Source organism: Neophocaena asiaeorientalis, unplaced genomic scaffold (assembly GCF_003031525.2).
Source record: "Neophocaena asiaeorientalis asiaeorientalis breed wild unplaced genomic scaffold, Neophocaena_asiaeorientalis_V1.1 scaffold194, whole genome shotgun sequence".
NCBI lineage: Eukaryota > Metazoa > Chordata > Mammalia > Artiodactyla > Phocoenidae > Neophocaena > Neophocaena asiaeorientalis.
The window spans coordinates 864,847-892,570 of NW_020172638.1; the positions used below are offsets into that span (position 1 = coordinate 864,847).

The window sequence follows — 27,724 nt, forward strand, 5'->3', positions numbered from 1 at the left end:
ACCTTCTAGATTAGGTACTCTGTTGGTTCCATTCCCTTACAATCACGGCCGAGCTAGTGCGGTTTTGAAGTTTGCACGTTTTTTTCAATAAACTCTTAGTCAGAATGCAAATATTAACAAGATGAAAAGCTCTGCCTAGCTCCATGCAAATTCCACCACCCTATGTCCTCTTAGCCCTCCGTAACACCAAGGAATAAAAGTAGGATATTTTCCCTTTTATGGTTTTATGGCATATGCTACAAAAAGAAACTCACACAAAATACTGATTTAGATCAGAGTCCTTTGGTCCTAACAATACTGAATGAGGATAATCTCTTTTCCCTACATTCTTTGTATGCTTTCACATAACTGCCACATTAATTTTAAGTTCCCTAAGTGTGTGGTTCAAGAAAGTTATCATGTGCCAAGTATTCTGAAAGCATTTTCTTCCAACGTTTTGTTACTTGTAAGTTTTGGGTTTTGTTTTTTATATATTGACACTTACAAATGGTGATTATTTTAAGACAACTGTAGTCAGACTGGAAACATACAGACTGGAAACATTGTTTCCGTGTTTGGTCAGATTTAACAAGATGGGAGACCTCCAACTTTCAATAGCAGTCTTCAAAACCCAGAGCACCTGCTTCTTCCCTTTCTCTCCATCAAACTTTCGAAAATTTACTAATACCCTCCATATCCAAGGGTGGGATTCAATCCTCAGTTGGTCGAACCTTCGGATGAAACCTTTAGATATGGAGGGCCAACTGTATGGTGCAAGGCAACTCAAATTCCATCTAAATTTGGGAGCAGTTCACTCAAATTCAGTCTCTCTTTTGACTCCTTTGAAGGAAGCAGCATTATTTGAATTTGTCCAGTTAGGATCTCTCCAGCGGCCTCAGGGGCGGAAGTGGCACAGCCAGGGGCCAATGACAAAGTAAATTCAGTCCAAAAGAAGTTGACAGCGGGGAGGTTCTAAAGGAGAATCCAATGGGCTTGAGAATGTGTAGGCCAATGTGCACACTCAACTGTTTAATTCAATCTGTTTCCGTATTTGCTGTAGGTGCTTTTGCCCCAGAGAGGGTTTTCCATGGAGTGTGTATCACTATGGGTGTTTGTCATACTTTTATTGAGGGGCTGACTGTATCAATACATTGTATTATATTATTAGTTTTTTTATATTATTATTATATATTATATATATAATATATAATATTATATATATAATAATATATATAAATATATATGCACCCAACATAACAGCACCTCTATACATAAGGCAAATGCTAACAGCTATAAAAGAGGAAACTCACAGTAACACAATAATAGTGGGGGAATTTAACACCTCAACATGGATTTATTGGTGTATTAATGTGACTTTATTCTAGTACATGTCACGACAGTTATTTTCAAAAGCATTAAGCATATGCTTATATTACTGAACTAATCCATGTATCAATCTACGTTCCAAGGCTTACTGCTGATGTACCATCTCAGCGACATCATTATACTTCCTGGTGAGATTCACCTGTAGTTAATTCTGCCGACTTGTTTATTTTATTTGTCCTGCCCAATAGCTCCAAGTTCTATAGTTCACTAAGTGAACATAGTTTATGACTCTAATTTTGGAGATGTTAATATATTTAAATACCATCATAAGAACTACTGGGAGAAGTGTGGTTTGGTCATGATGATGCAACTTCCATAAATAACCAGCGACCACTAACATTTACTGAGCACCTATGATGTTCCAAGCCACTCAGGTAAGTTTTGAACATACAAATGTCCTCAAAGAACCTACAATCCAGTGAGGGGGAAAGGCCGTAACTAGAAAAAAAATTCCATTTTGCAAAATCTAAACAGGAAGGTGAACTGATACCAAAGCTCTCTAAAAGTGTATTTTTAATTGAAATGTCTTTTAAAGTCAGTAAAGAGATACTGGATACACGGGAGTAGACGCATAGGCGTGTTTTGGAAAAGGGGTTATCTGTACACGTGTGTATGCTCATGGGCAAAAAATTTGTAAGATCAGTAGGGACCAGAGCTTTCAACAGGCCCCCAGTTATTTCGGTGCATCTCCTAGTTGAAACCCACTGGCTTCGATCAGAATAAGGATTCTCAACTCCAACTGTCCATTAGAATCCCTTGGGGAGGTTTTTAAAAATATACCCAGGTCCAAGCCCCTGCCCCAGACCTATCAAGCCACAGTGTCTGGGATGGAGCCCTGAGCAGCAGTATGTTTTCAAAGTTCCCCAGATGATTCTAACATGCAAACAAGTTCAGAAACCTTGCTTTAGGAAAAATAACTGATGTATATAAATTAGCCGTCCTGTCTCATTCTCCTCTCTTCACTGCTCCTCCACACTGTGCTCGTAACATATGACTAGATATTTTTATTATAATTTTGCAGACTATTCTTTCAAAACTGAAATTTTACACGGCTTATAAATTATGATTGTACAAAAGGACAAAAACAGTTTTAATTGCAACTGCTTTGGAAAATCCAGGATGAATGCTCACTCTAAGAGAGAAAGAGTGTTACATCTTATTCAGGATTAGTTCTTATAATCAGATAAGCCAGATACCATTCTTCTAGAATCTAGGGGGCCATCAGTAGGGACATGGAAATTGCTGCAGTTACAAAGCACTTTTGGTTATGCTTTTTGCTGTAAAGGGATTTCATTGTCATCTCACTGCTAAGATTAATAGTGGCTTTTTTTTCAATTTGGCATCTTGCAGTAATTTGGTGAATGCCAACCCTCCCCTATCCAGAAAATATCAAGTTCTAACAACTGTGACTCATGTCAAAGGATCCAGCAAGATGCCCTAGCCATCTGCTGGCTTCCTGCGGGTAACCTCCTGCCACCAGATCTATCAGCCTAGAACTGACGAGCTGGAAGCAGCTTCTAAAATCTGCCCTCCGTCTTGAAATCTACTCTTCGGGCTCTTCTATTCTTTTCCTGCCAGAATTACCTCCAGGCTGCAACAAAGAGAACCCCTTCTTCTTTACCGGCATAACCAACCATCCCTGTCTGCCCAGGCCTGAAGGGGCTCCTGGGATGTGGAGCTTTCAGTGCTAAAGTTGGGACAGTCCCAGGCAAACCAGGACAAGTTAGCCTCCTTACCTTTACCCAACCAAGTTTGACCTCTTTTGCATTTGAACTGCAATTTCATAGCTCAGCAGTTCTCGAATTTCAGCATCTAGTGGAGGTTTGATGGTTAAAATCTTCTTAAAACATAAATTGCTGGGCGCACCCCCAGAGTTTCTGATTTGGTAGGTCACGGATGGGACCAGGTAAAGCCCATTTATCACAGGTGATGCTGATCCAGGGACCACACTTTGAGAACCACTGTGCAGCTCAGTATCTCATACTCTACTCACGTACCAACAAGTCCTTTCATGCACACAATTGCTGTCCTAGGTATTCAAAACTGACACTAGAGGAAGTGATGTTCAGTCCAGGCCTGGGAAAACAGCAGATGCTCAACAAATGCCTGTGTGGGGTCACTGAGCCATATCTGGGGGTGAGATAATGGTCTCAAGAATGAAAATGTGACTAACATTTTCCCCTTATCAATTAGACCAAAAAAAAAAAGAAAAAGAAAAAAACTGAGTCTCTTTATTCATCTCCTCCAACAGTATCTTTACGATGCCTAACAGTATCTTTTACGATGGTAAAAGAAACCCATCTCATCTATTGTTAGTGAAAATATAAACTGGTACCACTTTTCTCAAGAGAAGTAGGATAATATATATTTTTAAATCCCTTAAATTGAGCATACCATTTGACTCAGCAATTCCTCCACATCTAGGAATCTACCCTAAAGAACAGTCTCAGATTTGCACAAAGACTTAGCCGCAAAACTCATCACAGAGTTTTGGGTTTTTTTTTAACAATAGTGGAACAGCCTTAATGTCTTTCGGTAGGAAATTAAAGAAAGTAAGGTGCTTTTATATGGTGGAATACTCTGCATGGTAACTTAGAAGAATATGTGACAAATGAAAAAAATACTTGTTACAACTTTCAGTGGGAAAAAACAGTTTAACTGGACGAGTCCATAGTTAATTTCAATTTTTAAGTATGTAGATAAACATAAGTTTGAGAGAGATTCAACAAAATCATTAACTGTAGCTATTTTTAAATTATGATTAACTTTAAAAATATTTTTAGCTTATCTAAAATTTTCTAGATTTTCCACAGTAAATGTGAACTACTTTTGTATTAAGGGTCAAAGACAATTGATTTTTTTCAAGGGAGGACAAGTGAGACAGTGACCTTCAAGACCAATTAGTGAGACTGTTCCCTGACTCCCTGGCCATGGCTCCTTTCCAGCTTCCTGATGCTCTGCTCACTCGGGCTCACAGCCAGGTCGCTCCCAGTGTGTGTCCCACTCACCCCCCACCTCTTGAATCAAACTGACCCTGAAAGCCATTCTGTGCTTTCTGCTACCAGCCCTGCAGCGAACCTGCCCAGTCCTCTGTCTGGAAACAGCAGGCGTCCTGCCCCACGAGAGTGTTTCCACAAGTGCACAGCAGGTGGTAAATGCGTGCCTCCAGGCATCGGTCCTGGGACTCAACAGTTACAGGAATGCCATGAGACTGCAGGGCTTCCCACTGAAAGGCAGCTTGTCCCTCGGTGGCACTACCCAGAATGTCATTCTCAGCCGCCTCCTTGGTCGGGCCTTAGAGACATGGGGCTGTAATTAGGGCGTCCAGAGTCCTTGACTAGACCAGGACAAGAACATGTGCAAACAGTTGTAGCAGGTGTCCTACAACCTTGCTAAGTGCATCAGGTGGCACGTCTGCAAACTATGTGAACTTTGCTCATGACTTAACTACAACTCACTTAACACATTTTTTTTAAATTTCAGAGTAAATTTTGTGAAGGACAACGTTTTGGGAGAGTAGCTCAAAATATTCTTGTTAAGGTAGCTTATGAAATCTCTCAAATAACATCCCCACGCCATCGGAATCCAAGGATGGAAGGAGATCACGGGCATAGCCAAAGGGCTCGCAGAGAACAGCACTCTTAGAGACGGCAAAAATCAACTGCTGCTTGATGTGACAGCCCTTTAAGACATGAAATCAGCATGACCTGAAGACCGCCCGACCTTCTGATCCTCATCCCCTGGCTGTCCCCACATGCCATAATATCTTGTTTCCATACCAAACAAACAATCCCCCACTACATGGGTGAGGGCAGAATATATAATCATTACTCTAACATACAATTATACCATGCTTTCAACTTTTTCACAGTGTGTTCACATGTATCTTTTCACGTAATTCTCACATTTCTTATCTGGCATTGAACAGTGTAGGCTGAAGACCTAGAGCACGTAATCAGAGAAGCTGGGTTATACTCCCATCTCCGCAACTTACTAGTTGTGTGCTCTTTTGCACGTTACTTGGCCTCCCTGAGCTTCAGTTTCCTCTTCTGTAAAAGGGCCCACAGTATCAAGCTTATAGATAGACCTACTAAAGATTAGAGACAACATATGCTAAAGTATCCAGCACAATGCTTGGCACATTAATGGTTCTCAGTGAAGAATGGCTGCACAGCGCAATTATACTCTCCATTTTATGGGAGTCCTTCAAAGCATCAGTGGAAAAGTTGGGAAACTACCTGTATTATCACTACACAATTATTTGAGAACAATCTTTTGGGATTTAACTTACCCATTCCCTATTTCCCCTCACCGCTGCCACTGCCTAGGTTTAGACCCTCCCCATCCTTCTCTTGAACCACCTGCCAAACTCCTAGCTGGCGTAGGGGGTCTCAATCTTTCCCGTCTCCAAGCCATGATCTTCCAAGCCATGATCTTTAAGACTAAGACCAAGGAACCAAAAATGAAGTTTCCTGCCTCTCAAAGAAAACTATACCAGTTCCCTATGGCCTGTTCCTCAGTATGGCTTACAAGGTCCTCATCTACTTCTGCTACATTTCACCTCGTGTCATGCCTTCTGCCCCATCCCCCGTCTACCACATGCAGTCTGTGCCCCAGCAACTGTGAGCATCTCACCACCCGTTCCTGCTCCATGCTCCGCGTGTGTTGCCTTTGCACCAGCCAGTACTTCTGCATGTCCCAACCTACCTACTTTGCCTACAGAATTTTTCTCCTTTCAAAGCCCACTCAAATGCCATTTTCACCGTGAAGCCAACCTTCACTCCCCTAGATAATTAACACACTGCTCCGTGGCTCCCAGGATGCACTGCACAGCCTTCTGTTGCACACTCACCATGATGTCTTATAAATGACGGGTAACAAGTCTGTCTCTCCCCACTCCTCAAAAGCACGGAATCCTAACAGCTAAGATTTATTGACTACCTACTACAAACCAGTTTCTCTTCCAAGCATTTTGTATATATTATCACCTTGAATCTTCACGACAACCCTATAGGGTAGTCACTACTATTATCTCCATTTTATAGATAATTAAACTGAGGCTTAAAGAAGTTAAGTAACGTGCCCAAGGTTGCAAGTTATCAGTGGCCAAGCCAGGATTCAAAATCAAAGCCCACACTCTTAACCACTACACCATACCATATTAAAAACCTAGCACTGAACTCAGTACCTGGGAAGTTGTAATGTCTGTATTACTGATCTCTTGCTATATAACAAAGGATCCCAAAACATAGTGGCTCAAAACAATAAACATTTACTATCTCACAGTTTCTCTGGGTCAAGAATTCGGAAACAGCTTATTTGTGTGGTCTGTCTCAGGGTCTCTCAAGCGGTTGCTGTCAAGATGTCAGCGCGGGCTGCAATCACCTGAAGGCTTGGCTGGACTGGAGGATACGCTTCCAAGATGGCACGCGCACACAGTGCTGGTCATGGGCAGGAGGCCTCAGGTCCTTCACATGTGGCCCTCTCCACCAGCTCCCTGAGGGCCCTCATGACATGGTTGCTGGCTTCCCCCAGAGTGATCAATCCAAGACAGCAAGGCAGAAGCCAGATGTCTTTTATGACCCAGCCTCAGAAGTCACACCCTGTCATTTCCACAGTATCCTATTACTTACAGAGGTCAGCCTTATCCAGTGTTGGAGAGACTACACAGGGGTGTGAACACACGGGAAGCGAGAATCACTGGGGGCTCTATAAATATTAAGTGAATAAGGTGAAAAAATTACTAAGAATTGCTCTGTCAGGATCTCTTCTAGATAATGAGGAGTCTGGACTAGGTGGCCACTTAAGTTTCCTTCCTTGTAGCTCCAAAACTATGGGAGATTATTTTCCAATTCTACCCAAATAGATTGTCAAGTGCATTCAGGGATTTAATTTCCTTAAAGTCCAGTAGAGGCCACAGGTGAGTATTTGCTAACTTGGCTTCTACTTTATGGTTTTAGGCAGAGTCAGCAAAGTATGAGAAATTCTACCAGTCTGAAACACAGTTATTTCCCTAACAGCAAAACAAATCTATGCTTGATTTCAGGATTAATTTTATAGTTAGATGCCAGCGTCAGCCCAGCCTCTGCACAAAGGCTTATCTTCCTTAGCAGAGTATCTGTGATTAAACTGAGGCAACTAAATCCCTTGTGTATAAGAGCAAAGATAATAAAAAATCATTGGTTTTAGCCCTTAGGCCTTGCTTCTTTTCAAGCCAAGGTTTTGTTTGCTTCAAATAATTCCTTGATATGATTTGAGACCTACGAGGATAAAAAACTAATATTGTTATAAGGCACTATGCAGATACACATTGATACTGAATACATGAAATGAATTTTATTCTAAAGACCAGTCTATATTAGCGGAAATGAAAACCAAATGTAAGCGGCTCTCCCCTCAGGCTCACCCTCCTGCCTCCCGTAAGACCACCTGATTAGATCCAAAGTACTTTGGAAGCTGGGTCAGAAACACGCTACGAGGGTCCCTAGATCCCATCCTCTCACAGTGCTCTACACCACAGATTGGCAAACTACAGCCATGTAAACAGTTTCACTGGAGCACAGCCGCGCTCATTTGTTTATGAATTGTCTATGGCTGCAATGGCAAAGGTGAGAATTTGCAACAGAGACCATATGGCTTGCAAAGCCAAAAATATTTACTATCTGGCCCGTTATAGAAAACATTTGCCGATCCCTCGTCCACACCTCTGGCAGCTTGGCCTGAGGTGAACTGTCATAAGCCCAAATGTCTACGCATGCTACACGCTATTCTAAAAATCTTTAAGGGAGAATGGGGGTATTACCGCTTATGTTGAGGTGTTACATACATACAGTAAAGGAACAAACTTTAATGGTAGAACACAGTGAGTGTTTTACACAAGTATCACCTGTGCAACCACCTCCCAGATCAAGGTAATGTTCCCTATGCCCCCTCTCAGTCAATACCCCCCAAAACAAAGGTAGCCATTATTTTAAGTTTTATCACTTAGATCACAGATTTGTTTGCCTGTTCCTGAACTTCATACAATGGAACGACGCAGTGTTTCGCTCACCATTAAGTCAGCGGCATTCTTACACACTGCAGCATGGAGCACTTTGTTCTTTTCCCGTGCTGTGCAATATTCAATTCTATGAATACAGCACAGTTTATTTACCTACTCTTCTGTTGATGGAAATTAGGTTCTTTCCAGATTTTTGCTGCTATGAACATTGTGTACATGTCTCCTGGTGGGCATCAGGATCCATTCATCTTATCAAGAGTGGAATTTCTGGGTGACAGGAGACATCAACAAACTGACAAATACTTTTCCAAATGAGTTGTAACTGTTTAATGTACAAAAATATTGTTTTAATGTATAAAACCTTCTGAGAACAAAAGTTCAAAATACGCCCCTCCCACAATCTTCATATACACGCTGTGTATCCTGTGACAGACCCAGGCATTAGTGGCGGGCGTGCCAGTTTTTGATATACAAAACCCTGACCTTGACAATATGCTGGCACTTTTCAAATTGATCTTGTTAAATCCTACCAAAAACTCTATGGACTGGGTAACCTCAACATGTGACAGATGAGGACAAGAGGGATCAGGAAGGAGAAACACCTTGACCAAGGTCATGCAACTAAATCAGTGGCACTCAAGGTCTCCCATCGAGCTTATGTCTTCCTACTAAAAGCAGGAAGACCTGGGACTTCCCTGGAGGTCCAGCAGTTACGACTCCGCGCTTCCACTGCAAGGGGCACGGGTTCGATCCCTGGTCGGGGAACTAAGATCCTGCATGCCACGCAGCATGGCCAAATACAATAAAATAAAATAAACGCAGGAGGACCAGCTTTGCATTTATCACAGTAAGGTTAGGGAAGCACAAGCTTAGGCACCAATAACCTCAGCTCCTTGCTTTCCTGTTTAACCACCTTATCAGGTCAAATATAATTAAATTCTGCAACAGCTCCTGAGTGTAACTCCCCGTACAGCAGACTTAAATCATCATTATTTCACACTACACTCTGTGTCTGAAGACATTGCTACCCAGCTTGACAAGGGTAGAAAAATAAGAAGCTATAACCACCCTGCAAAAATCTAACATTGAAATATCACCACAAATCATAGGGTTTCACATATAGGCATGGATTTGCCAAAACAAACAAATAAACAAACAAAAGCCCTACAGGTTTTTCTATTTTCTACTCAAGTCTCTACTGCATGCAGAAGCTGACTTAAATGGCATAAATCAGAAAATGATAATGCGAAGTGAATGAAATTCTCATAAATCACGTTTCTAAGTATAGTTACATCTTAGATGTGAAACCCAATTAAACAGATGGCCACATGCTGTCAGAATCAGCCCCTAATCAATAAAGATGTTCATTTTAGAAAATCACCTCCATTTTTCACTTCTTCAGTGAAGCAAAAAGGTGGTACTTGGGGGCTGGGGGGAGTCCCAGGAAACCCAGTGGGGAAATGTATAAGGAACTCCACCTGTCTTAATTTATAGTCCAGAAAATCAGAAAGGAGGGAGAAAAAAATGTCACCCACAGGATTCCTTGTCATCTTGCCTGGGAATGCAATTTACAATGAGAGCAAGCACTGGTCATTAGGAAAACAGAAACAGCTTGAATCTCTTAATTAAAATACTGCTTCAAATTGTTCATTCCAAACCCCCTCTGCTCATGAGCTTTAGAGAAACCACTGGGTTACCCTGAAATGGCTGCTCCCTCAGTAAACCTCTGATAAGATCAGCTCTCCCCAGAAAGAAACAGGCTGAGCAGGGGTGAATCCTGGAGGCAGGATTTAAACCCCCCAAGAGCAGTGAGTATTCACTGACATTGGAAAGCCAGTGTGGAAGCACTGCGGAGGAGTCTACCTCAGTGCCTTGTTTAGCATAAGAACTGATCTATTACATTCACCAGATTGATGAAAATTTTGTCTACCCATGCCAAGAAGTGATGAAAATGAGAGCTGGTGAAAACACTTCTGTACTTTGGAACACTCACTCTGGAAAACATTTGGTGTCATCTGGTAAAGTTGAATATGTGCATACTCTACAAGCCAGTAATTCCACTCCTAGTATATGCCCCGAACACTTGTTTCAGGGGACATGTATGAGAATATTCAGAGCAACGTAGTTCATAATAGCAAAAACCGGGGGAAAGGGGAACGCTTAGGTCTGTAGAACAGGTAAGTAATCTGGGGTACAGTCATACATGGAATGTTACAGAGCAGTGAAAATGGAAAACCTACTGCCACATGCTACCTGGATGAATCTTAAAAACATGTTGAATGAAAACACAATTGCTTAAGATTGCATGCAATATAATACCATTTTTATTATGCTAAAAATAAGTAAAAATAAACAGTATATTGTTTAGGGATACATATGGTTTAAAATTTATTTTTCAAAATACAAGAAAATAATAAACACAAAAATCAGAATAGTGGTTACGTAACTGGTGAGGAGGAGAAAACTGAGGAGGAGCGCAGACAGAGGCACTGACATCAGGAACGTTCCAGTTCTTGGACGGGTGGTGGGTTCACAAACGTATATTTATTTTCTCATATGTTTTCTTATATACTTTGTAACTTTATGTGTTCTAGCATGTTATATATAATCTGTTGCGTGTACAAAGTAAACCATTTTCTTTTAAAATAGATAATTTAAAGAATTTTCTATCACCCAGTAAGTTATTCCAATTGATATCGGTATAATTCGTGTTATATGAATATAACCTATATTATTATAAATAGTATTTATAAGTAATATCTAAAATATCATAATTTCCCATTAACACATGCAGCTTACTTCTCAACTCAGAGCTATAGAAAAGCATCATGTTGTATATTTTAAATATATAAAATTTTTATTTGTCAATTATACCTCAGTAAAGCTGGGGGGGGGGGGGAGAAATCAATGGTATTTTTATGATAATAATGCACTGCCAGCTAACTGTTTTCCTGTTCACTACTCTCCCAGAGCAGTCCGGCAGAGGCTGCCATTCTCCAAGGTGGCCACACGAGGGCGACTCTAAGAAGGTGTGCCTGCTGGGAGTGGGCTGTCCCCTCTGACCAGGGAGTCCTGTCAGGATGAGGGCCAGCACAGAGGACCTACCACAAGTGGGTAGACAGGAAGCCTCACTGAGAAGGTGTCATTCAAGCAAAGATTTGAAGGAAGTCGGAGCGCGAACCACTTGGATCACTTGGAGAAGTTTTCCAAGGCAAAGAGACCCCCGAGTGCAAATGCCTGTAAAGAAGAGTGTCTCATGCTCTAGGAACAGGAAGGAGGCGAGCATGGCTGGAACAGAGAGGAGATAAAGGCAGCATCATAAGAGGCCTCGGGGCCATTTCAAGTAATTTGGCTTTTATTCTGTGTGAGATGGGACGCTGATAACGGGTTCTGAGCAAAGGAGGGACATGAGATGACTGTAGGACATCTTAAAATGGCTGTGATGTTATATTTAGAATAGACCAAAGGGGGATAAGTAAGTTCAGAAGCAGGGAGGCAAGCGAGGAGGCTATTACAGGGGCTCGGGGGGAGACGGTGAGGGCACAATCAAGGGGAGCAACTCCTTATAAATTCCATCTCCCGCGCTCAACAAACAGCTTAGAGACATGCTTAACACCATGAGATTAGAGGTGCTCACCACACGAGGGAGTGAAGGGGGGCACCGGAAGACGCGCAGCAGCAGCCCGCCCTCCCACAGCAGGTCACTGGCAGCCTGCACTCGGGCTCTGTCATTCTCGTCAACGTCTTCAGGCTTTTACTACATGTGGATGTACCTCTAGACAATATATAGAACTGTTCTGCATGCTTTTGAACTCTATTTATATGATATCATACTCCACATATTTTTCCAAGTTGTTTTTTTTCACACACACAACCTATTATTTGTGAACTTCATCCACGTTAATACATGTCACTCTGGTCACTCATTGATCGCCACTGTCTGGCATGCCCTTGTGTGAACATGACACGTTCTGATTCATTCTCCTTTGGAGGGCCACATAGGTTATTCCCCTTTTGCTGCTATTGTAAACAACACTGCTGTAACCATTCTCACGTGGGCCTCCACATGTGCGACTTCTCTAGGGTACTGCTTCCCCAACTATGTTAGACTCACCTGGAGGGCTTAATAAAACAGTTTTCTGAGCCCCACGTCCAGGGTTTGTGAACAACAGGTCTAAGGTGAGGCCCAAGATTTTGCATTTCTAACAAGTTCCCCTGGGACTCTATTGCTAATAATCATGGGACCACACTTTGAGTAACAGCATTAGTGCACATGTCAAGAGCTCAAGTGACATTCACAGACACGCGTGCCCATAGCTGGCTTTTCTAGGTGTTGCCCAATTGTGCAGCAAAGTGGGTGGACCGATGTACATTTCCACCAGCAGTATGTGTCCCTGTCGCCAACATTTGGTGCTGTTAGATTTTTAATTTGTGCCAATCTGACCTTTAATAATTTTTAACTTATCATCATAGTTATAATTATGTACCTAATACATGTAAATAAAAGACACTCAAGACTTTACATCCCAGGATTAATTAGAGCGTTTCAAAGCTTTTCTAACAGCTTCTAAATTCTCCCCAGCTACCTGATCGTTTTTCCCATCAATCCTAGTAATAAATAAAACAAAAATCAGTAAGACCATTATGAAAGAAAAGTGGAAGCTTGTTCCTTTTCATGGCCAACATCACTGCAGTTTTATTTACTGTAGCTGTTTTCTTTTTAACTTAATGGTTATATAAAGCTTTTTTTAAAAAACTTATAAGGTAATGAGGAAAACTGGACATATGGGTAGGGAAACAAACTTCCTTCACCAACATACCTGGTCACTGCTGGGAGGAAATAAAGAGTGCCCTACTCTTAAGTCACAGTCATGGAAAAGTTCCACCCATTTTGTAGCACATTAACAAGGAGACAAGGAACCAGTACTCACGGATCTGGTTGGTGGATGCGCTGTAGAAGGCATTGACAGTCGTTGGATTTGTAAACCACCTGTAGACAGAGAAACAACCACCACCAAGTGACCATCATTATCCAGGCAGGAGGGCAGTGAAACACATACAATGTGGCGGGGTTTATTAGCAAATAACCAGGGAACGATGGGGAAGCTCGACACGCAGGGAAATTATCACCTCAGTTTAGGGTTATTGCTCTGCTCAATGAACAATCTCATCCTAAACTGAACATGCCTGGTTATTCACTGTTACTAACGCAATGTAAAAAAGCACCAGGGCTTCTGAAACAGCTTTAATGAAAAATTCTAGAATCTAAAGGGATCTCCCCACAGATGGAAACACAGCAACAAGCTGATGTTTGCCAGGCCCTGTTCAATGGGTCCATGGGACAGCTGAGTTTTCCATGCTGCATCACCTCTGACCTGTCCATTAAAGGTTTGAGTTTGGTGACAACATAGAAGTCCATGTAAAGAGAGATAATAAAGCACAACCACGGTACCTAGAGGGTCTGCCTGCTCCAGTAGAAAGTTTACTGATTTAAGCACCAAAAGATCTAATGGCTCATCCTGCCTCTATCACTAACTAGCCGGGTTGTGGTGGAAAAGTGGCCTATCTTCAGTTTCAGCTATAAAACTAAGCTATGGCATTAAGATATCTTGGGAGTACCTTCCAGCTATGAAGAGTCTACACTGCATTTTAAATGCACAGAAAGTTACTTAGATCAGACTCAGCAAATTTCTTCTGTAAACAGAGGGTAAACATTTAGTCATTTCATGGACCAAGAGGAAAAATCAAGGACATTATATAGGTACTTCCATAGTGAGAGAAACTTTTCTATAAAATTTTACTGATGAAAGTCAAAATATAATAATCTAGTACAGGGCTTCCCTGGTGGCGCAGTGGTTAAGAATCCGCCTGACGATGCAGGGGACATGGGTTCGAGCCCTGGTCCAGGAAGATCCCGCATGCCGTGGAGCAAGTAAGTCCGTGCACCACAACTACTGAGCTCGCACACCTAGAGCCCGTGCTCCGCAACACGAGAAGCCACCGCAATGAGAAGCCCCAACACCACAACGAAGAGTAGCCCCCTGCTCACCGCAACTAGAGAAAGCCTGCTCGCAGCAACGAAGACCCAACGCAGCCAAAAATAAATAAATAAATAAAATAAAGTTCCCTTTAAAAAAAAAAAATCGAGTACAATTTTTGGTAATTCAGGCCTAGTAATGAGAAGAATGAAATTCCTTAGAGGCAGGAGAATGTTATGCTTTGAGGTTCAAAGTTAGTGCTTCCTACCATCAAATCAACCACAGACATTTATCTCTAAAGAGCACTGGTAGCTCATGGGCTGTACAAAACCAGGCAGCAGGCAAGATTTAGCCCTCAAGCCATAGTTTGCTGACCCCTGACTTAGATGCCTGTGAGTTTCAGGCACTGCTGTTTATGATTAAAACCAAGCATTTGTCTTAAGGTAAACTGCTCAAAATAAACTTCTGTAAATCCCTTTTCAGAACAATCATTTTACCAATTTATGTCTAATAGAATAATTATGTCAGACTGATAATTTATGTCAGACTAACATGAAACTGGTAGGAAATCCAAGTGTGGGTTCTAGTTGGTCCACCCATACCTTCTCCCCTTATAAGGAAGCCCATGACTGTCGTCCTATTATTATCACTAGTAGTAGTAGCAGCAGCAGCTAACATTCACGGAGCGCTTACCACGTCCTATGCACCTTCTAGTCATAGGTTTTCCCCGTAGGAACTACAGGAATTATTAGCCTATCTCACAGGAGAGGACAATGAGACTTACAAGCATTATATGCTCGCACAGGTCTAGTCTGTCCGACTTCAAACCAGTTCTCTTAAGCATTATATTATACTGGAGACATCACTGGAAATCAAAACAGAGTGCCTCCTCTTGTCAAAGCTGAAACCTGTACTCACTTCCATAAAATGTATATTCTTTTCCTTCAAATTTAGGATGAGTATTTCAATAAACCCTAATGTTTGACACACACTTACTGGCTGGCTTACTTTTCTGAGGAGAAAAGTACAGGGAAAGCACTTTTATTGCCCTAATGTCACTACCTGTAGTAGGTAATATTATGGCCCCCCCAAAAAAATGTCCATGACCTAATCCCTGGATCCTGTGACTATGTTACATTACATGACAAAAAGGACTTTGCAGATGTAATTAAGGTCAAGAAGCTTAAAATAGAGCAATTATCCTAGATTATCCCAGGTTGGCCCAATCTAATCACATGAGTCCTTAAAAGTGGGGATCCTTCTCTGGCTGGAATCCTAGAGATGCAACAGGGGAGAAAGTCAGAAGAGATGCTGCAGAACGGGAAGTCAGAGAGATTCCAGGGGTGAGAAGGATTTGACATGCTGTGGCTGGCTGTGACATGCAGCTGCCACGTGCAAGGAGTGGGGAGAGAGTCCTCTAGGAGCTAAGAGTGGCTCCCAGCTGACAGCCAGCAAAGAAGTAGGAACCTCAGTTCTACGATGAGAATCGAAGAGGATTCTTCCCAGAGGCTCCTGCTAAGAGCCCAGCCAGCTGTCACCTTGACTTCAGCCTTCTGAAGACTGCAGCTGAGAGCCCAGCCAAGCCATCCCACACTTCTGACCTACAGAACGGTGAGGGAATACATTCGTGTCGCTCTGAGCTGCCGATAAGGCTGTGGTGATTCATTACAGCAGCAACAGAAAACGAACACGCAAAGAACCCAGCATTTGTTATGTCTGCTCTCTGGGTCAAGAGGGGAGAATCCAGGTGCCTCTCAACATGGCTTCTAAATGACATTGGACTGAACCATAGTATGTACCAAAGATGATGTGTATTCCTAGAGCTCATCTCTTCTCTTCCCATCCCTCCCAACTCCCCTCCCTTTAGCAAAGAATAAACTTTCAAAACATTAGGCTAAGAGCCATATGTAGGAACAATGCTTCTAACTTCTGACGGACAAAGGCAGACAAAACAAAGAAATCAAACAACCAGATGGAGCCTGATGGGGCCTCTGAAGTTTCAGCAAGAATTCCTAAAACATCTTATACAAGATGCATGATCTCACCTTTCCTGACTTCTCAGAGCTCCTGCTGGCTCTAGGACATGTTTGGAGCCCTGATTATACCCAGAGCTGATACTAAGTAGCTGCACTAACGGAGCCTACCAGTTGGGATGCCTTTATTTCTTCTAATTGGACAGTTCCCACACCAAGCCAGCCGTTAAATATCTTGTACATCTCCCTGATTATATCTGAGTTTATTATATATTTAGTTTTACTATTCTCTAACCTAAGCCTACCTGTGCTGGTTTTAATACGTGTTTGTAATTTTTTTTACACTCCTCCCATTAAGAAGTGGACTCTAAATTCCTCTCGCCTTGATTATGGGCTAGTCTTGGTGACTCACTTCTAAAGCATAAAATGCAGTGGAAACGACACCACGTGACTTCCAATGCTAGGCAATTAAAGGCAATACAAGTTCCCCATGGTAAACTCATATTCACCCTCCCTCCTTCTTTTTCAGGAAACTTGCTCTTCAAAGTTTCTGGCTCAGTCAGCATGCCACAAAGAAGCCCAGTACACATGGAGAGGCCTAGTAGGCCTTCCAGGCAGCAGCCAGCACCAACCACTAGACTAGGAGAGGAGGCCTCCCATGTGACTCCAGTCCCAGCCACGATCTGACTGCAACTACATGCAACGCCATGAGCAAGAACCACCCAGCTGCACCTAGTGACCACCAGAACCGCGAGAGAAAAATGAATAATTACTGTTGCTTTAATCCTCTAACTTTGGGGGTGGTTCATTATTACACAGCTCATTACAGCAAGAGATAACTGAAACACTGAAAAGCTGGCTGTCCACAGATTAAGTCCTACCCAACGGGTTGAATTTTCCCAGAAAAATGTTTTATTTGCCCAACACAATGGCTTTTAAAAGTACCGAACTGGAATTCCTTTAAATGAGGCATGCAATCACTAGAACTGGAATTCCTTTAAATAAGGCATGCAATCACTAGTTCTCTATGGTCTCCACCACTCCCTATCATTTACACCTGTCTAGGTCAATATCTGTTACCTGGCTGGGCCGTGAAGGCATATGAGTTTGCACAACTTACCTCCCAACAAGATTTTAAGTTCCTTATGGGCTAAGACTATTGTCCAAGTAGTATATGCTGAGCAAAAATTCATTAAATTGGGCTTCCCTGGCGGCGCAGTGGTTGAGAGTCCGCCTGCCGATGCAGGGGACATGGGTTCGTGCCCCGGTCCGGGAGGATACCACGTGCCGCGGAGCGGCTGGGCCCGTGAGCCGTGGCCGCTGAGCCTGCGCGTCCGGAGCCTGTGCTCCGCAACGGGAGAGGCCCCAACAGTGAGAGGCCGGCATACCGCCAAAAAAAAAAAAAAAAAAAAAAATCATTAAATCTATTTAAATGAATGTATTGCTATGTATACATCTACTTAGATAAACAAAGAGTGTCATTCAAGTGCTTTAAATTCTTTTTATTATGTCTTTAGGGTGTTCCTGCAGTCTGTGTTTGGGAAAGGATTTAGTAGATAAGGTAGGAAGAGGTCTCATATAAATTTCAAAAACATATGGAGATGAAATTATACTGGACAATGGATACATAAAAAGAGTGTGATGATGAAATGCAATAATCTAAAGCAAAAGACACTGATACCCTGATTTCTTTGGACCATATAAAATAGATATACATCAGGCTAAAGTTTTACATTTTACCTATTAACTCTTAAAGATAGTCTAGGGAATATGGAATGGAAAAACCGTAGAGTATTTATTGCTTTATTTCACATATCCTGTAGATTGTATCCATCCCATTCCATGCTGTAGATAATTCTGGGCAGGACCATAATTTGTATAGACATTTGATGTATTTTTACATATTTTTCAGAAGATAGAGAAAAAAATCCAGGCATGTTTGGTCACAGTAGAATGAGAGTGAGTTAATAGGGAGGCTGGCTTAAAATCATTTCTGTCAAAGAAAGAGGATCCTGAGGGAAAGAAATTACTTTTGACTCAAGCTGAGCAATGAAGTAAATCCTCTATTTTTAAGCAAGCTGATGAAGTGACAATTCTGAGAACCAACCCCTAAATATGTACCTTCAGGGATGACTACCCAATTAATTTCATTCTTGCTGACATTTCCCATCGTGTTAGAAACTTCTTAATGCACATTAGTGCAGCTAAAATGGATTCCATGAGAATGAAACATAAAGGGTGTTTATCTCCTATACCCACAAAGAAGCAAAATGTTATTTCAGGGCTTTATGGAAATATAACCAGGATGTGCTGTTCAAAGTGAACTAGTGTAGTGGAGCTACTCCAGAATCATCCTCATTCGATTAACTCATGAATTTTCAGACCTAAAAGATGTCAATTAAAGTCGAAGGGTATCATAAAGCTAAAATTCCCCACAGTGCCTGAAAAAGGACCCACCTGAAATTTCTTCTAAAAAAATGACTATCACATCACTTTACCATGCAAAAAGAATCTTAAATTTCCTAACATTGCTTTCCCTGATATAGACATATGGTCTGAGGAATTACTAGCATTGCACTGATTTTCATTCCAGGAGAACTCTTCCAGAAATATTAACCAATTTAATGTCCTTGTGAAAGAGGTATTTGTTTTCATTGACAGAGAAAAAAAAGACACAAGTCACACAGTTTGCTTAAGCCCACAGTCAGCCAGCACTTTTCCAAGGCATAAATATTAGAAATAGCCAAGGCCATTAGAATCTTACAGCCCATCAGTATTTCAGGATGATGTTAAAAGTGACACATTTAGGAGTTTTCCAATTAGCAACCCAGGCCTTGCTACACACCCAAATGAATAATGACATTCTGAAATTAAAGAATTAACTTGGCAGCGTCTCCAAAATAGAAGAATCCCTGAGAAGACCCTGAAAGTTCACAAAAATACTGGTGCGAAGTTTGAATTTTTCACAAGTTGCAAAGACAAGAGTTTGAACTTATCTGAAGTAGACCTGAAAGGGCAGGATGATTTACATACTACATGTAGATGCTCACTGAGATACTGGAAACTATCTGAAGTCGTGAGATTTGAGAAGCTGGTTTTAGAACCCTAAATCTAAAATTTCTATTGAGTAATTTAGGCTTGGAATGAAACAGGCAAGATGGACTGAGAGATACTGTGACAAGAGGAGAACATCAAGGACAATGGGGCAGGTGGCTTCACATCAGCTCTCTGTCATTTCCAAAGAAGTTCTAAAGCCTTCTGCTTTCTTCCTTTGGGCTTTGGAGGGGAGTCACGGATAGGCCAGGGGAATGGCTCAGCTTTAGGCCTACTCCTTAAGGTCAAACACTTTTAACTTACTCCGTAGGCGCATATTGTAAGAAGATGTGAAGGGCAGAGGGGCAGGATGGCGAGATGGGACCCATGGCTAAGAGGGAGAGGCGGTAATCACAGCTTAAGCCAAGGGAGGGTAAAGGGCCTAGAGTTTTTCTAGAGGCCAGAACAGAGGAGGGAGTTGGAAGAGGGAGTAACGAGAGACCCATAGGGCATAAAAAGAGCCAGCCAAAGATCTGGAGACCAGAATATCACACAAGGTGAAAACGTGGGCCATGAAAAAAAAAAAAGGGCCATGGAACTCAGGCTTCCAGCTCTGACACTATGAAAAGGTCAACAAATCCTTTCCACAAAAGCCAAGTATACCTTTGCCCTGGCTGGCAGCTTGGAGGCCGCAGGATGCCTCGAGTTACTGTAAAAGACGGGAACCAGCGGGAGTTCGTCAGAGCTCTGGCAGCCTTCCTCAGAAAGTCCGGGAGCTGCAAGTCCCTGAATGGGTGACGCTGTCAAGCCGGCCAAGCACAAAGAGCTCGCTCCCTATGATGAGAACTGGTTCTACACACGAGCTGCCTGCACAGCACCTGTACCTCCAGGGCAGCGCTGGGGTTGGTTCCGTGACCAAGATCTATGCGGGGCGTCAGAGAAATGGTGTCATGCCCAGCCACTCCAGCAGAGGCTCCAAGAGCGTGGCCCGTCGGGTCCTCCAAGCCCTGGAGGGGCTGAGAATGGCGGAAAAGGACCAAGATGGGGGCCACAAACTAACACCTCAGGGACAGAGAGATCTGGACAGAATCGCTGGACAGGTGGCAGCTGCCAACAAGAAGCATTAGAACAAAAGATGTTGGGTTAATAAATTGCCTCATTTGAAAAAAAAGTATAAAAATGGACCAAACTGTCAACAAACAACCATTTTAGGGCCCTGGGAATTGATCAAAGGCAAACAACACATTGAAAAATGTTTAATTTTGAAAAACTGCTACAACTTAAGAGGAAGTAGAACAGGAGTCTGTGGCCTTCTTGCCTGGGACTACTAGCCTCCCTCCCAGCTCAATCAGCAAGAACTTATTTTGTTAGGATAGGGCTGGCTGGAAAACCAGCAGCTTTGCTGCCGCAGGGGGTGGAGGTAAAAACTTGCAACTATGCCAGCTGGAAGTGATAAACCCGGTAGAAAACAAACGAGGACAACCCACAGCTTTGTGAGCCTGCAGTTACAGCTCCCATTGCGGAAAGTGACAGATCAGCCAGCAATTTAAAAGGGAGACAGTGGAACTGAAAGAGTCATAGAAGAGTGAGATCAGCTCTCCACACATCCCTGGCTGACTGGGAAACTAGGCATGTGTACAGGGGAGACCCAAGAGAGCCCAGGAGAAAGTAAACTCCAAGGGTGACTGGGAAGGGCTGGTGACTGAATGCACACCCAAGCCCCACGCAGATCAACTGGCAGAGGGCAGAAGCCCTACAGGTTCAAAGTGTCTGAGCACAAGCTCTGCCCTGATCCCTGGCTGAGGACTAAGCTATGCAGATTCAGGGACAACCTCCATGAAGTGAGGCTAAAAAATAAAAACGAGAATTTAAAAAATGAGTAGACATCTATGGCCACATACTGTAGCAGAGACAGATTCTACTGTGTTTGTCCAGCAAAGTTACTTTTTAAAAAGCCTCAGAAAAATAAATCAGAATCCACAGGTGCTACATTATCCTAAATGTCATTTTCAACAACGACAAAAAATGATGCTGGAAGAAAAAGTGTAAAGAAAAGCGATCAATAAAAACTGACTCTGACTGAGCCTACATGTTGGATTTAACACACAAAGACTTGAAAGCAGCAACTGTAAATTAGTTCAAAGAATTAAAATAAACTGTATTCAAACAATTAATGGAAAATATGAGGACAAAGACAACAAAGAGTCGTAACAAAGAAATAGAAACTATTTTAAAAAAACAAATGGAACTTCAGGAGTTGAAAAGTGCAATAACCAAAATGAAAACTGTACTGATGAGTCACCAGCAAATTTGAGAATACAGAAGAAAGAACTGGTGAATTTGAAGACGGATCAATAGAAACAATCCAATCCGGAGAAAAGAGAGAAAACAACCTTGGAGAATTGGGTCATATCAGAACAGAGTAATACCAGCAGGCAGAAGAGAAAGTAATCTAAACCTGAGCTGAAGAATTTCTCAGCTGTAAGCCTCTTGTTCATTTTGTAAAATGGGGATAATAAATAGTACCTACACCTCACAGAATTGACTAGAGGATAAAATGAATTAAAATATGTAAGTCACTTCCTGGAACATTATAAACACATAATAATTTTTAGTTGCTATCATCATCATCATTCACACTTTGCTAGGGAAGAAAATCATGACTGGCCCTGACCCCAATAGTTCCTAGTGAAACTTCCCTACCTATAGGAAAGGTTCCTACCGCTTGCTGAGAAGAGGGATATAAATCATGACTGCTACTGAAGGAAAATAATAGAGCTATCAGTTCTTTGACACGCATTACCTAACAAAGATCCTATAGTTACTTCATAATCACAGGCATACCTCGGAGGCTGTAGGTTCAGTTCCTGACCACCATAATAAAGCAAATATCACAAATTTTTTGGCTTCCCAGGCATATAAAAGTTATGTTTATACTATATGGTAGTCTGTTAAGTGTGCAATGGCATTATATCTAAAAAAATGTATATACCTTAATTTTAAAATACTTTATCTCTAAAAAATGCTAACCATCATCTGACAACACAGTGTTGTCACAAACCTTCAATTTGTAAAAAACGCGCTGTCTGCAAAGTTCAATACAGCCAAGTGCGATAAAATGAGGTATGCCTGTATACAATTACTTCTACATTTGTAATCATACTTTACTTTTTAAATATTTGGTTTTTAAGATATTCAAAAGTTTCTGCCTGAGTGTGAAATTCTAGAGAAATTTGCTTATACATATATTCATAACAAGGTCTAGAAATGATTTGAACATTTGCATCTGAGTAAGCCTTCTTTTTATGTGTTGACGCTAAGAGTAGGGTAGTCATAATTAGACTGAACAACTGATTCATATAATATCAGGAATAAGAGTTGCCAAAACATAACACAAATTTTGCCAAACAAAAATAACTGGCAAGCCAGCTACTCTGACTTGAGGGGAATTACAAAGTTTGATCTAAAGAAACTCTACTTCCCACCAACATATTTATCTATTTCACTTTTTTTTTCTTTCTTTCTTTCTTTTTTTTCTTTTTCTTACTCACTCTGTTTTTGGAACAGCTTTTCTCAGCCAGAAGAAATCAGTCTGTGCTAAATACTTGCGGGTTTGCAGGACGTTGCCGAAGTAGTCAGATTCTGAAAACTTGACCTGAATAAAACAAACCACGACCATCACTGTTCTAAGTGCAGATAAAAGATGGCTCTGAAAAAAAAGACTTCAGCGCACAAATGAGCGCGCAGCGGAGACGCTGCACTCCTCACATCATCTCTCAGCCATCACCGGTTAACCCAGTCTTCACAAAGCCATGAAATTTAATCTCGCCATGAAATTTAATCTCAGTGATTTTCTTTTAAAATAAAAAGCTCAAAAATCAATACGGTCGTTTCTGGATGACAGTAAAAAACGAGAAGCTGCAGTAATTTACAATGCATTTCATTTGCTTTATAACTGAAAAATCTACTTTAGCCTTTACAGAACATATTATCTTAGGTTTGAAATTTCTTCGCCCACATGAGTCCTTGATCTTTTCTAAAAATGTGTACTTTATTTATTTGTCACGTAGGTTCTTCTAATAACATTCAGTTTATTCAGCTGAAACCTCGTTTAGTTCACAGATGATGATTTAGTCAAATGTTAAAATCTAATTTACTGTAATCAGTATTTGTTCATGAAGGAAAAAAAAATGAAAGTGATTCAGACTTACTTTCTACCCTAAGCACAATGGAGTCACTAGAATAGTTTGTTTATTAATTGAAATTTTCTATCAACGCTCAAAAAGTGCTCTGGTCACTGAAGATTCATGAAATTACAGAGGCAAATCATAGATTATAGCTTGCATGGAAGAAAAGGAAGTTGATGGCTCACAACAGTGTTGTCTATTAAAATAGGGAGAAAGACATAATTGATTCTTGAGTTCCCTTTCTTTTTTTTGGAAGGAGAATGGCAGACAGTTTTAATTCTATAGGCACTCTATCTACAAAAGTAGCAATACTTAACCTAAATATTGTAAATAATATCCATGTAACAGTAAAAGCAGTGGTTTGTAGTGATCCCTAATGCTTTGGTTTTAAAATATATTACTGTGGCAAATAAAATTGAAAAAATACACATTTGAATAAGCAAATAACCAAGAGTAATCATATTCTTATTAGCTGTAATATTTCTGTAAATTTAAGCCATGATACTCTTTTAAAAGCAAAAATTAAAATATGGCAAATGAAGGTATATGAGACCCACAGGCATCACACTACAGATATGAATGAATATACACAACTTGACAGTTACAGACTTGACGGCAGCCTATGTGTTGGCCAGTGTCTCGCTCAGGTTTATCTCTTCCCTAACATATCATGGGTACTCATTTTGTCTGCAGAGTAACTTTTGTTAATGACTCATCTTAGCAATCTTTCCAGGGGACCAGGCCAAAATATAAAGAGAAGAATAAAATAACTAATGGCACAGAGAGAAAGGCAGGAATGAAAGTATCAATTCCTGGCATCTTCAGTGTTCTCCTTGGCCAACAAGTTACAGAGATGAGACTTCAAACTGTCCCTCCCTCACTCCTCTTAGGGGAGGTGGCTGATGAATAAATCGTGGTATAATCACATAATGGAAAACCACACAGAAGTCTAAACAAATGGTCTGTGTGTGTGAACATGAAAGAATCTCAAAAGCAATGCTGAGTAAATAAGACAAGTTGTATGTATTAGAGAATTAAAAATTTTTAAACTCATAAAACAATACTATATGCTGTTTATGGGCACATACCTATGTAGCAGAAGCATAAAGAAATGCATGGGAATGAGAAACACTGAATTCAAGAGAGCGTATCTAGGGAAGGAGACAGGCAGGGAAGAAGGACATTAGGTCAAGGAGGACTACACAAAGAATTTCCAATGTATCTGCTTTATTCATTTAAAATGTGTGTGTACATGTATACAGCTAATATGGCAATATGTTTAATATTTGTTAAAGCTAGAGGTGTTCAAAATACGATTTTACATACTTTTCTGATGTTTGAGATGCTCCATAATAAAAAGAAATCTTACAATCAATTGTGTTTTAGGTAGATGTTTATACTCAGCCTCAGAAGAAAGAGAGTAAGCTCCTTGTTTTAAGAAGCAACCCTAACTAGCAATTCTAATGTGTTCCCGGATCACACAGTTTAAAGATGTGTCCAGTGTTCAACCTTTTTTCAGCTTTTGCTCCGAAGACAGCTCTGCCAGAACTTTCAGAATATGATTGTAACTGACAGAAAATTCAGATACGTTCTTGGGTTCAGAGCGTGCTCCAGAAACTTCTCCCAAAGGAATTTCCTTCAAAAATATTAACTTTTTTTAGACGCAGACGTAGAGAATGGACTTGAGGACACGGGGAGGGGTAAGTGTAAGCTGGGATGAAGTGAGAGAGTGGCATGGACATATATACACTACCAAATGTAAAATAGCTAGCTAGTGGGAAGCAGCTGCATAGCACAGGGAGATCAGCTCGGCGCTTCACCAATAAAGATGTTAAAAAATATATTAACTTTTTTGTACTATCAATGGGGTCAGTTGTTACTTCTAGAAGAGTCTGCTAATAGTGGTACTTTCCTGTTCCATTCGAAAACAAAAACTTGACATTCAGGTTGTTCTACAGACATTAAATGCAAAACCACCCAAAAATTTCCTAAAGAAGAAGAGTTCCAAGTCTAAAAATACTTTACATAAATATGGTCCTACCATAGCCATGAAAATGGTCATGGGGAGCAAAACTCAGAGGCAAGTGATTACAAATTTGCCAACATCTTACCTATGTTTAGAAGGATAAATTTTAAATTGTTTTAATTATTAAACTGAGCATATTTTCTATTTCTTAGCCTGGTTCAGTTAATCTATTTCATTTATTTAATGGACATCACAGGTAACAGGGGACAATTTTTACTTTTTCCTGTAAGACAGGTTAAGTGTTTGGGAGTAAGAAAGGGCCAGACGCTGTTATTCCCATATGACAGATGGGAAACAACGATGGAGAGATTATGGAACCTGGCCAAGTCACACAGTCCAAATCATTAGGCTCCTACTTCAGTGTTATGTTCATTGGTCCTAGTAAGAAAACTGGTGATTCAACAAACAAGAGTACAGGGAAGGAGGAGGAGAAGGTAAGAATTACGAGTGGGAGGAGAAGCAATGATTAAATAAATCAGGGTACAGTTTACTTAATATCAGACAGCTGTTAAAATAACGGTAATGAAGGCTATGGAAGACAAGGACAAAACAATATGTTAGCCGCAAAGGTCAGTATACAAAATTATATATAAGCATCAATTACAGCTACACAAAAATAGATAAAATAATACACTAAAACAGAAGTACATACTATTATGTTCAAGTACCAACATTCAGGGACTTTTTCACTCCTTTTCTCTATTTTTCAAATTTTCCACCATGTGATCATACTTTGATAATTTCAAATATTTCAATAGGGCCTTGAGTGAGAAAAAACTATGAAACCTAGCAACCATCGGGGAAGTTCTGCTTGTTGTAGAGACAGCAACAAGAATGAATGTGCATGAATATTTTAGAACCACTTGTAATCTTCAAAAAAAAATGTTTAAACTGTGAAAGCGACAATAATTGGCTCAGAAGTCTCTTGTCCTTTCAGTTACTGGTGAAAATCTAGGTCAAGTTGATAATGACTTTCAATCAATTCCACCTCCTGACTTTTCAATTGAGTGACCTTTGGGGAATTAATTGGGGCTCCCGTGTCATTTAGCTGTCCAGATCATAAAATTTAGGGGAATCTGACTTTCTCTTTGTGGAAATCCTATCCTAGATGCCTAGCACAAACACAACAGACTAAATGGAAGAATAAAGCTATTACCCTCCCCAAAGGTGAGGAACACATAATAAGGGCAGAACAAGGAAATGTGTTCAGCTTCTCTGTAGAACCAGTAAATACAACTTGATAAGATACTACATAAGCCAATAGGAAGTATAGATTCTAGAACACTTTTTAAGCTAAATCCATTTAAACATACTCAGCGATATATCCAAATACCTCTAAGAAAGATTTTGTTTTAGGCACCCAAAGAACTCTGAATACTTAATGTAATCCAGATTTTAGAATTATGTTTTCCCTTATTTAAATAGCAAAGTCGGACCTCCCTGGTGGCACGGTGGTTGGGAGTCTGCCTGCCAGTGCGGGGGGCGGGGGGGTTCCGGGCCTGGTCCAGGAGGATCTCACGTGCAGAGATCCTCACGCGAGGAGGGGCTGAGCCCATGCGCCACAACTACTGAGCCTGCACTCTAGAGCCCGTGAGCCACAGCTACTGAAGGCCGCTCGCCTGGAGCTCGTGCTCCTTAACAAGCGATGCTGCCACGGCGAGAGGCCCACGCACCTCTACGAACAGCCACTGGCTACAACTGGAGGGGGTCCTCGCGCAGCGGCGAAGACCCAACGCAGCCGAAAATTTTTTTTAAAAGTATTTAAATAAAAAAACATATAAATAGCAAAGTAATACACAAGATTGCTGTGTTTAGATGGCTTCGCCGTACGTAGTATGTAGTATACATATATACACACCTACAATATGGGGTGGTGTTCAAAATGTTTAACAACCTAAGTACACAGAACACTGTGGAAGATACAGTTCCCACAGGCATTCACATAAGGGTGACTCTGAGGGAGCACCAACTAGCACACCAACCAGGAACCGGATGAAACCAGATGCCCTGCTGCCACCACCGGGGGTAAGGGGAGGTCTTGGTCTGCTGCGGCCAGTGGAACACAAAGATGGGACTTCGTGTCCCATCTCCGTGTGCGGGAGTTACGGAGGACTGGCTAGAAAGCCAGTGGGCATCAGTGCACCTCCCTCCAGTGCCCACTC

The 27,724-nt window shown here is 41.3% G+C and overlaps 1 protein-coding gene and 1 pseudogene across 1 annotated transcript in view; one reads left to right on the forward strand and one right to left on the reverse strand.

The window, feature by feature from the left end:
• The window catches only part of PHEX (phosphate regulating endopeptidase X-linked), a 188,569-nt gene that overhangs the window by 31,118 nt on the left and 129,727 nt on the right, over positions 1-27,724 (reverse strand). The window contains exons 14-15 of the mRNA XM_024739450.1: positions 22,901-23,004; positions 13,297-13,355 (exon numbers count right to left, since the gene is read on the reverse strand). Coding sequence (XP_024595218.1) covers positions 13,297-13,355; positions 22,901-23,004 — 163 coding nt within the window. The remainder of the gene's footprint in view (positions 1-13,296; positions 13,356-22,900; positions 23,005-27,724) is intronic.
• LOC112395973 (40S ribosomal protein S19 pseudogene) lies at positions 20,025-20,476 on the forward strand (annotated as a pseudogene).